This window comes from Acomys minous (assembly GCF_964271855.1).
Source record: "Acomys minous genome assembly, chromosome: 13".
Lineage (NCBI taxonomy): Eukaryota > Metazoa > Chordata > Mammalia > Rodentia > Muridae > Acomys > Acomys minous.
In genome coordinates, this window is record NC_140495.1 from 80,189,160 (window position 1) to 80,201,254 (window position 12,095).

General features: G+C 43.8%; 1 protein-coding gene across 22 annotated transcripts in view; it reads left to right on the forward strand.

The window, feature by feature from the left end:
* Positions 1 to 12,095, forward strand: part of DST (dystonin) — a 405,299-nt gene that overhangs the window by 231,448 nt on the left and 161,756 nt on the right. For all 22 annotated transcript variants that reach the window (XM_084754651.1, XM_084754634.1, XM_084754655.1 and 19 more), the window contains 3 exons: positions 8,342 to 8,454; positions 8,559 to 8,665; positions 11,035 to 11,154. In XM_084754651.1, coding sequence (XP_084610777.1) covers positions 8,342 to 8,454; positions 8,559 to 8,665; positions 11,035 to 11,154 — 340 coding nt within the window. The remainder of the gene's footprint in view (positions 1 to 8,341; positions 8,455 to 8,558; positions 8,666 to 11,034; positions 11,155 to 12,095) is intronic.

Genomic DNA, 12,095 nt, shown 5'->3' on the forward strand with positions numbered 1-12,095 from the left:
TGCACAAGCCCAGCCATCTGCCTTGTCTGTGCTTGTCCCTAAGCAGTGATGCACACTGTGGAATGTCACATGTTGGGGTGGAGCCTGAGTGGGAGCTGATGGAGGTGTCTGACTATGGTCTCTCTCTCTCTCTGTGTGCTTCTTCCTTCCTTCCTCCCTTCGTCCCCTCACCTCTCTTTACTCTTAACAGCTGAGCTGGTGTCTGCTCTTAAGGAAAATGGGTGCCAGCAAATATAAAGACTTTCTTCTCCATCCGGATGGACACCACCTTCTTGCATCCATTTCCATCTCTTGCTGTTCTGTGGCACATCCATCCATCCATCGATCCATCCATCCATCCATCCATCCTCTTCCACCCATCTCTTCCCCGCCCCCAACTATAGCACTTCATGTGGGGGTGGGGGCACTGCTTCCCCCTCCCCCCAATTCTCTGCTAATCTCTTTGGAAGGGTTGTCTGCCTTCGTTTTTTTTCACTAGATATTCATTTCTCAACTGTGCTGCATTCTGATTTTGATCTGATTCCACAACTCCACTCAAACTCTTGAGGGGATTGGGCAGCTTCTCTGAGGCTGTGTCTGTACATTTGCGGGCCTCTGGAGCATTGGTATCTTCTGTCTTAGCTGCTGTATTCAGTGTGTTTCACTGCTGTGGATCCAGCCTTCTCCCTCCCCTCTTTTGTCTCAGCCACATTAACAGCTTTAGTCACTACAGCCTGTGTTACAGAGCACAGTCCTGTGGGTTTGACCCTCTGGTTCCTCTTCCCCTCCCATTGCTGCCATTCCTCTGTAAGCCACCATGGTCCTCAACCTGAACTCTGTGAGAATATTTGAACCACTTTAAATTTCCTTGCCTAGCCGGGCAGTGGTGGCACACGCATTTAGTCCCAGCATTCGGAGGCAGAGGCAGGAGGATTTTTTTTTTTTTGTGAGTTCAAGGCCAGCCTGGTCTATAGAGCGAGTTCCAGGACAGCCAGAGCTGTTACACAGAGAAACCCTGTCTCAAAGGAAAAAAAGAAAAAAGAAGATGTCTGATCCCAGGTTTGATCATTTAATACTTACAGTCTTACTTAATGTGCTTTAATTGCTTCCTGCAGTTCTTAGGGGGGAAGGTTTGCAATCCTGAAAGTGCCCGTGAACCAGCCTCATGTTGCCCACTTTCTGTGCCAGCCTCACCTCTCACCGTGCTCCTGCCCTTTCTGAGCTGCCCGCACTCATGTTTCCTCCAACCACGGTTACAGACCGTTTTCTCCTGTGTTCTCACAGCCAGGTGAAGGCCTCCTGCTGTGCTCTCAGCTCTCCACTTACCAAGTGAGCCATTACTAGCATTGGCCTGCAGTGTGGTAGATGCATGTTAAAAACTGCAAGTGAGAAGCCACAGGATAGGCCTGCTGCTCTGTTGGTTGTTACATACCCCAAGCATCTGGTTACCTCATCTCCAGATGCATTCATGGCGCTGTTGTGTGATAGTAGGTGCCTCTTAGCCTGTGTACATTATTTCTATGCTCGGTTTTACAACTGCTTCTCCGACATCATGTTAAGACCTTGTGTTCTTGAGCCTTGTCCCAGCAGCAGCTGGGAATCCCCTCCCAACCAGGCCACCACCTTTCCTGAGGCTCCATAGGTATAAGTGGAGTTCTGGATGATTTTTGTCCGAGCTGGGGTAACCTGCTCTCCAGCTGCACTCGCAAGAGTTGTGTAGGATTTGTATCCTAAGGAAAGCAGAGAGCAAGTCAAGACGAGATCCCAGGACACCTGCATCGAAGCGCTGTGTTTCTGTTCTTGTTACTATTTTACCTCAGAGACCTTCTCTCTTGATTATATTAAAATTGCATTTCGATAAGTAAAAATATTTATGATAAGCTACTCATAAAATGTTCCATCTCACCCGTTCTTTTAAGTAAAGGTTAGGCAGTGCGTCTTCCGTGTATAAAATGCTCCATCTCGTATGTCCCCCTTGCTTCCGTTGCGGTCATAGAACACTCTGAAAAAAGCACAGCTGCGGGAGGAAGGGTTGATTGTAGCGTATCTGTTTAGATTCTAGCCCAGCAGTTCAGAGACATCAGAGCATCATGACCTTGATAGCGGTCACATGACACCTCTGGTTCAGAGCAGAATAAGTGAAGGCGTGCTTGCTGCTTGGCTTGTATCCAGCACCTGTACTTGGGGGAATGGTGCCATGTTCCTGTAAGCTGGTCTTCCGACATCAGTTAAAGCAATAAAGGCGGTGCCCCCCCACCCCCAGACATTCCCACAGACCAACCCAGTCTAGCAGCCCTGCACCCTCTTCCCAGGTGATTTTAGTTAAGTCACTATGGCAATGGAAAGGAACCATCATAGCCCGCGCCCCCTTGTCAACGTGGCGCTTTAAAAGTCCAAATTCTCATAACTGTGAGGCCCCTCTTACCAAAAGCAAGTTAAGTACTTCCAAAATGTAATGGCATAGACTAAACACTCTTATTCCAAAAATGAAAGAACAGGGACATAGGAACAGTTAGGTCAAAACAAAACTAAAATCTAGAAGTGCAAACGCCAAGGACTGCATGCAGCCTCACTGTTTGCTGGCCTCTGGGGCTTAGAGTGTAATCAAGTGGGCTTCCAAGTGCTTGGGTAACTCCAGCCCTGCGGCTCTGCCACCGGCAGTGCACACATGCCCATTTAGGCTTAGGTAGGCTCCATTCCGGGTAGTTCTGCTTGGCCCCATAGCCCTGGCCTCTCCGACATCCTGGAGTCTCCATTCCAACAGAAGCTTTGCCTTCACCGCTTCACATCATAGTCTCTCGGGGCCTTTTGTTAGGGATTCCCAGCAGTTGCAGGCCTCTTCCGCCAGCCACAATCCTGTATCTTTTGTGCCTTTCAAACCAGTACCAGGTGCACTGTGCTCCTGATGTAGCCAAGTACTCATGCCATCCTGAGACGCAGCCTGGCCCGCTTAGACCACAGCTATATCAGTTTCTGTGCTCCCTTTGGGGGGCAGGGGACCCCTGCAGAATTTCTTCCTTTAAGGGAACTTATCCTATCCCACCAGGTGGAGCCTCCAGTAGGGTTTTGCCTTACTTACAATAGGATCTCCTTCCTATGGTCCACGTGGTGCCCAGGGGGTTTCACGAAAGCGTCTGACCTGTCCATCACTTACAGCTCTTTCTCAGTTCAGCCTGAATGCCCCCACACCCTGCAGTGGCCCTGATGTGCCAGTAAAGCAGTTCGATTAGCTTCAGTTTTACCTTCAGTAAGGTCACTTAAGGCGATACTGCCTTCCCTCCATGCCCACAGCCGAGTTTGATCTGCACAGGTCTTCCTCGAGACTCTGCCCAGGTGACTGATTCTAGGTTGTGCCGAATTGACGACTGGAGGTGCCCATCACAGTGACTGCTAGTGTACTCAGGAAAGGGTCTTCCCCAGTGTCTTCAGATGATCATTCCACTTAAAATCACTATGTTTCAGCTGTTGGGCTTTGCCTCCCTTTTCTGAGGAGAAGGATGGAGGGGCTGATGGGAGGGGGGAGGAGAAGGGACTTGGAGGAGAGGAGGGAGGGGAAGGTTTGATCGAGACATAAAGTAAATAACCTAATCAATAAAGAAGTATTTATTATAAAAACTAAAATAAAAATCCACTTTATAACAAAATAAAAATCTGCCTTGTTCTTCAGGACAGCAATTTCCTTTTAGCTGTTTTTGTTTGTTTTGTTTTTGTTTTGAGACAGGGTTTCTCTGTGTAGCCCTGGCTGTCCTGGAACTTGCTTTGTAGACCAGGCTGGTCTTGAACTCAGTGATCCACCTGCCTCTGCTTCCCAGGTGCTGAGATTAAAGGCGTGCGCCACCACGCCCGTCACAGGACAGCAATTTTACCAATCACTCCTGAGTTAGATCAGTGCACAGCCCTCTCCGGCAGTCTGTATCTTCACTTCTGGATTTAAGCAATAAAAATAAACACTAGAAAAGAGTTAAAAAAAAAAAAAACAGTCTCTTGTACCAAGGGGAGAAAGCAAAAGGCGATGTTAGTATATGCTTGTACTTTATGTTTGCATTTCTACTGTGGGGTTTTGTGCTAATAAAAAAAAAAAAAAGAGTGGTTTCCTTAAATTAGCTACCTGATGTTATTTCTGAGTTACTGAGAATAACATGATTTTATCTTAAAGGAATAAAATAAGGTGCAAGTTTTAAGAAAAAATTTAACTTCAAGGAAAATTAAATTTATTAGAGAGGCACGATGCTAACATGGTTTAGTTCTCAGACCTCAGATAAGAATCACACAGTGAGAAAGCTGGATGTGATGGTCCGTGCCTTTTCGTCAGGGGGTAAGAGCCAAGGATGCTCAGTTCATAGTCTGATGCATAGGGGACAGAATACAAGGTCAGCTTAGGCCGAAACCACATAGAGAATAGAATAGAAGGCCGGCTTAAGCTGAAACCTTACCACAGGGGAAAAAGCTATACTAATGCTTCTCACCATCAGAATAGTTAGAACGCCGCCCCCCCTACACACTCATATTCATCCTTTGGGGCTCCAAACTGTTACAAGTGAGGGATTACACAGAGGCAGGAATGAGTCTAGATAGGTGCATCCCTGAAGGCCCAGTTCAGCATGGGTGACAGCTCATGAAAGCTGGGCACCTGGAGGACACTGCAGAGCACACCAACAAACAGCTCCCCAGTTCAGACCGTGCCTTTAGGCAGCTTGCCTGGTCCGCATTGCTTCCAGGCAGCTCAGTTGCTCCGTCCCTTTAGTTGCTCTTGTTGTTTATGAGAACTGGGGAAGGGGGAGAGTAGCACATTTGCTCAGTTTCAGGACTTCCTGAGACTTCTGTGTTGTTTGCTTCCTGAGTCTTGAGGGGCCTCCTTTAGAGCCTCCTGGGTCTTAGTGACCTTCAGGGGAAATGGCTATATAAGTAGAAAGGCCTGGGCGTCTCTATTTTCATATTTCTCCACAGCATCCTAGCTCATTCTCATAAGTGGTGATATACTAACAGACTACAGATTCCAGAAAGTAATATTGGGGTTATTCCCCTCACCTGCCACCCAAGTAAAATGTGTTGTAGAATTTTAGTGTTCAGATAACTTTGGTGTTACTATAGAGATATTTTGAAATTGTATGAGAATCTAGCCATATATGTTCCCACATTTCACATGTGTATATGCTTACATATACGTATGTGTGATTTAAACATTTTTGTCTCTTTTTAAAAAATGGGTACTGCACAGACTGTTAAGTATTAATTTTATTCAAATACTTAAACTTATGGCAATAGCCTTTATTATTGTTGTTGTTATTTTATTTCTGTTAACACTATGGCCAAAAGCAAGTTGGGAAGGAAAGATTTATTTTATCTTACAGTTTACAGTTCAGCATTGAGAGAATTAGGGAAGGAGATCAAACAGAGGCCATAGAAGAATGCTGCTTACTGGCTTGCCCTCTATGGCTTGCTCAACTTAACTTGTTATACCACCCGGAATCACCTGCCATACAAATCACTGATCAATAAACTATTCCCTCAGTCTTACCAATGTGGTGGAGGCAATTCCTCAGTTGACAATAGCTGTTCCCGATGACTCTAGTCTGTGTCAAAAAATAAGAAGAACCAGCACACTCTTTTAAAATACATTTTTTACTTTATGCTTTTACAATAAACAGTGGCTGTTTAGCTTATATAGAAGGAGCTTGCCCTTATTTCTGAGACAAGGTCTCAGCGTGCTGTGCCTAGAACTCTGTACAAAGACCAGGCTGGCCTCATACAAGACATCCACCCATCTTTGCCTCCTAAGTGCTGGAATTTAAGTCATATGCCACCACATATGGCAAGTTTGTGCTTTCTGTTCACACCTCAAACTTGACTTTATGTCCTTTTGATCTTATATTTTTCAACTTAGAATTTATGTAATTTTCTTGTGTCTTCACTTTTATTGTAATCATTTCTAAAATAAAAGATGGGTTGTGATGTTTAAAAAGGTAAAATCTATGATGATTGAGTCATTTGGAAAAATTAAACTATCATAAGATAATAAAAACAATTGAGATCTTGTCAATTAAAAAAAAACACTTTTTTCTGGGGCTGGAGAGATGGCTCAGTGGTTAAGAGCACTGGCTGCCCTGCCAAAGTCCTGGGTCCAGTTCCCAGTGCCTACATGGCAGCTCACAACTGTTCGTAACAGTCCCATGGCATTCAGCATTCTCTCACACACATACATGAAATCAAAACACCAGTGAACATAAAATAAAATTAATTATTTTTTTTAAAGGGGCCTTATTCAGACTCACTGGATTGTGCAGCTGTTTCTGTTCTGAAATGACATCATTCTAAAGGAAGTTTTTGTCTTTTATTCTCTTGGTCAAAAAACTTCATTCTTCAATGACTTTATTCATTCTCTTCAGGATTACTCAGTGTTTATTCTCCTTGCTAAAGGCAGGGTTCTCATAATGGCATGCTGTTTCTTGTCCAGAGCTTGGCAGTCACAGAAGTTCTGGTTCTTATTCTCCGGGGAATTTGAATTTTCTGGAAGCAAAACATTTTTTTTTTTAAATTGAAAGACCTTTAGACACTTGGCCTAGACTTCTGTACATACCTGTTTAGTACTCTTGACATCAATAGATGTCATGAGTCTATGAATTAAAAAAAAAAAAGAAAGTATTCTTTGTAGAGGGCTGTCCTTACCCCTGCTGCTGTAGGTTGTAAATGGTGGTGCTCACCCTGGTGGCTGTGGAGGTCAGGGGGGAATCTGTGATGATTTTCTGGGGTGTGAACAAATAGGAAGTCGAGCTGCATTCCCAGTGCATGAACACTCCCTTCTAACCCCTCATAAAATACAGGTAGATTGGTTTTTAGGTTGGGGGGTGTATGGAATCTTGCCTTTCCTCTAGGTTAAAAAAAAAAGCAAGCAAACAAAAGTACACATTGTGTTTACTTTTCTTCTCAAGATTTATAAGATACTTCAAAGGAGTTTCTTGCACAAATGACCGTTAGGCTGTGTTTCAAGTAACTTACTAGTCATCCTTCTCACACCACCTGGGGCACACGAGGGCCTGCCATTTGTGTTTCTCTGAGGCCCTCAGGGCCTGTGGGATGCTAAGAGAGGTTTCCTCTCAAAAGTGATGGGGAAGGTCTAAGGAGACTTGAGAGTATGGGGGCTGTGGAAGCGGCAGAGGTAAAGTGGTGCGCTCCTGCTTCTGGGAAGACTTTGCTGTCTCCACATTTGTCTGTATTCCTTTAATGCTTTTGTTTTAGTTCAAAATTCAAGGCTTAGACTGAGTGAGGTTTAACCGTCACGCTCCACCACTCTTCGTACAAAGACTATTTGGGAAGCTTCTTGCTTCTGTATATAGAGCTAGTTTCAGAGTATCTTCTACATAGAGTAGCATGTCTTAGAAATCAGAAAGGGATAAAGCCCTGTCTGCGAGAGGGCAGGAGGTTATAAGTACAGGGGTGAATGGCATTCTGTGAGTTAAATTATACCTGTCAGTACTTACCTGTGGATTTATATTTCAGTAGGAGGATAGAACGTAGAAGTCTATTAGGACTTGGTTCTTGCTATTTGGAGTTAACCATGTAGAGAAACAAGATCTTCATTTACATATATGGCCAGCGATTACAAGGGCAAAGGAGTATGGGATTACCCTCATTGCCACTCTGAGTTCAGTTTAGGAATACAAGGACTTCAGGAACCAGAAATGATGAGCTGGGGGTCATCGAGTGCCCCATAGAGGAGGTGGAGCCAATTCTGCTTGGAAGGAGAAAGGATTGTTACCAGATCAGTAAATAGGACGTCCTGAGCAGAAAGTGCCATGGCCGTGATGTTAAACTAAGCACAAAATGCTCGGGATTGAGGAGGATCTGAGAGGTTGCTGTCTGGTTTGGAAGGGTGTCGTGGGAAGAGAGGAGCTGATCGTGGGGACACTTACAGACTCTGGGAGGTCACATATGCTCACATGTTCATGTTTTTCTTGCGTTCCTCTTGGTTCATACAAGCTTCTGAGAGAAGTAAACAATTCTGAGTGTTTTAGTGGATCTCAACCAGATGTCATGCATATCTGGTGTCCTGCCGGTCAGATCCCCTGCTTGTCAGACATCCTGCATATCAGATGTTTACACTATGATTCATAACAGTAGCAAAATTACAGTTATGAGGTAGCAACGGAAATAATTTTATGGCTGGAGGTCATCACCACGTGAGGAACTGTAGTAGAAGGTGGCAGCGTTAGCGAGGTTGAGACCCACTGCCTTAAAGGACTTGTCAGCTTTAATGTGGCCGTAGTACTGGTATTTGCAGGTGCTGTTGTTTGGGTGGCACATACATGTGACTGTCAGGTTGAATTGGCATGCAAGAATCTGAACACGGTGCGCTTTTTCCTAGGCCGGACCTGATAGACATGAATACTGTTGCTGTTCAAAGCAACCTTGCAAATTTAGAGCACGCTTTTTATGTAGCTGAAAAAATCGGTGTTATCAGACTTCTGGACCCCGAAGGTGAGTTGTTTTCTTGGTTCTTACCTGCGCTGGCATGAGCGAGTGTTTCTTCAGAAGTCACCTGTTAGCATCGTGAAATAATTCATTCCTCTCGCTGCTTGTAGATGTTGATGTCTCTTCACCCGATGAAAAGTCAGTAATAACCTATGTGTCCTCCCTCTATGATGCGTTTCCCAAAGTCCCTGAAGGTGGTGAAGGCATTGGCGCAAACGTGAGTATTGTTTTTTTCAGCACTTGAAGATGTTGGTTCATCGATAACCAGTTCATTGAATTGCTTGCTAATTAGTGTGGGGTTTTGAAAAATAGATTTTAAATGCCACTCAAGTATTTGAGTCAGTGGGCTGTTTCTCTGTTCTCACACAATTTTCTACCATTGAAATTAAAGTGTAACTTTTAGTTCTGCCTCACAAATGAAGGAAAGGGCTCTGAGAGTCAGAGCACAGCTGTGAATTAACGTTATGAGTGACTGAAAGGTAAAGGCGTTCCTTTGTAACTCGCTGCCCTTCTGCTTCTGCGGGCTCTCCTATCCTGTGTAGCTAGGCCGTCTTACTGTAGAACACAGTTCAAAGCTGCCTCAAGAAGACCCTGTGAAATACATTGACTACAGTTGTTTTCTGAGTTACAGATGAGGCCCAGAAGAAGGTCTCCACATTTGTGACCAAGGCGAGGTTTCTGACACAGGGCTTGGGCTAGTGGGACCTTACTAGATCACTGTTTCTCAAAGCTTGAGGAATTTAACCCAGCTGTGTACTTTGCTATGGCCATGGTAAACACATGCTGTCTAGAAGTGAGCAGGGAGCTGTGTTCAATTGAGGGCGATGCCCCTTTGCCTCAGGCCACTCCCTTCTCAGAGAGAGATAGAGATGTGGATGGATGGATGGATGGATAGATAGATGGATGGATGGATGGATGGATAGATAGATGGATAGATGGATGGATGGATGGATAGATGGATGGATGGATGGATGGATGGATACATAGATGGATAGATAGATAGATGGATGGATGGATAGATAGATGGATGGATGGATAGATAGATGAAAGAGATGGATGGATGGATGGATAGATAGATGATAGATGGATGGATGGATAGATAGATGATAGATAGATGGATGGATGGATGGATAGATGGATGGATGGATGGATAGATAGATAGATGGATGGATAGATAGATGATAGATGGAGGGATGGATAGATAGATGGATGAATAGATAGATAGATAGATAGATAGATAGATAGATAGATAGCTGATTACTTATATCTCTGCCCTATGGCACTATTTCTAGGTCTATATTTGATCTCTTCCCCCTCACCTTTCACATGAATGATCTTAACCTGCTGGATCCCCAAGCAGCATGTTCGCAGTTCACTTCCCTGAGCTGCTGCTGTGGAATGCTTCCTGTAGCTTCTTCCTTTATCTTCTTGCCTCCTTTACCTCCTCTTTCTTCTTGATAACTTATGCTTTTCCATCTCTTTGCATTAGCTTTGCACATGCAAACTTGATCCTTTTATACCATGGTGGTGTCTTTAGCATTACAGTTTACAGGCTAAGTGGTAAAATCCATTCAGGACGTTTTGGTGGTGAGAACTGCATTTTGATTATCATTACTGGTAATTCTGCCTGTGGCTTTGTAGTGTTAACCAATTACTTACAGGTACAGCATTTCTGTGTTGGGGCCCTGCCTTCTTTGGGACCCATAGTGTATTCAGTTTCACTATACCCTGCTGCAGCCCCATGATTACTCACTGCTTACTGCAGTACTGCTCAGAGCCCACCTTTCCCAGCAAGTCTCTTGTGAACATTGCAAGGCTCTTGTGTATTCTGATTTTTCCCCTTAATTTTCGGCATGTGCTGCCTGTTTCAGCCATTTGAACACTTAGACAGACACCGCTCCCTGTCCCGCGTTACTGTTCTTACAAAGATTCTCTCTTCTCCCTAGTTAGACAAGAGCTCCTGACTACAGATGTTATGCCTTAAAAGTTTTGCTTTTTGTTGTAACAGAGAGTGCAATTGTGTTACTTACTAAGCATTCTTCAGAAACTTAATCACATAGCAGTTGACAGCCTTCCAATTTCTTCCCTTTTAAAAGAGTTTGTTTAATTTAACTTGAAAATTCCATCGTATTTAACTCTTTCCCATCTGGTCCCTACATTTCCTGTAACTCCATTGATTGTCAGATATTGGGAGACTTAAATGCACTGTGGTTGGCAGAGATGGTTAGCCTGGTTTATGCAAGCTATTCCTTCCCTAAGTTGTACCTTGGAAAGCTTCTAAAATCACAGCATTTTTTGAAGCTCCAGAAATTTCTTTAATGTAGTGTCTGTCCCAGACAGCCGCTATCTGTGGACCAGAATTGGCACTCCTTGGGACCGGGTTGGTAGTCAAATGTTGACAGCATGTTTTTAATTTTGTTTGTGTGGACAGAGCTGTAGCTGAGTGGAAGCTAAGAGAGCATTTACTTGCTTCTCTCTGTCAAGCTTCAAGACTTCCGGACTCACAGGAACACGTCTGACAAATTGTGTTTCAGATGAGCGCTATCGTCCATATAGCCAAACTTTACCTGCTGTTTTGTTATCTAGGATGTGGAAGTCAAATGGATCGAATACCAGAATATGGTGAACTACCTCATCCAGTGGATTCGACACCACGTGGTCACGATGTCTGAGAGAACCTTTCCTAACAATCCTCTAGAACTTAAGGTTGGTGAATCGAAGAAGTTTTGAAGGGTTGATTTCATTAAAAAAAGGGTTCATTTAACTGGGCTGGGATAATCCCATAATCCTAGAGTTCAGGATAAGTTGCCATTGGCAAGCCATACATTTTAGTAAGCAATTGTTTTGTTCTATTTTTCAAGACAGGGTTTCTCTGTTTAGCCATAGCTGTCCTGAAACTCACTCCATAGACCAGGCTGGCCTTGAACTCACAGTGATCCGCCTTCCTCTGCTTCTCTGAGTGCTGGGATTTAAATCATGCGCCACCATTGTCCGGCTTAGTAGCAAATATTTTTTATTACCCATATACTTATGTATAGATAGAGGGAAATATTAATAATTAAAGGATTATAGTGACATCTTTAAGAAGTTGCATTATAGTGACAACATCTTTAAGAAGTTACACTCCCCAGGCTTTATATGTTGAGAATTAAGAGTATAATTTGAGAGCTTCTGAAACTAACATTGCCAGATCTTACATGTTGAGTGGGAACTGCTAGGAGCCCACCAGGTACCAGAGCAGGAGGGTCCCCGGGAAGCTCACACATAGAGAAATGATCAAGAGCAAGCCTCTGCTTGAGTCAGGCTAGAAACTGCCCCGAAGGGCTTCTTGTGTAAAGTACAAGGCACATCCTGCATGTTATGAATTTTAAAATAAAGATCCAACTAGAGTAAGTGCACATGAATTTAGAATCGACACTCATAGGCTGCTGTTAGTGGCCAAGGTTTAGCAAACCTTTGCTAATACTGTGATCCTAGCTACGACCACTGAGAAAGATGCCTCAGCAAAATAAAGGAGTTATAAATACATAAGATTATCAAAGACTAAGCTGTCATTTTGTACATTTGTATCTGAAATAGCAAAAGCAGTTTGTTTTTTTTAACAAACCACTAATACGAATATTGACTACAGAGTAGCTTGAATTCCT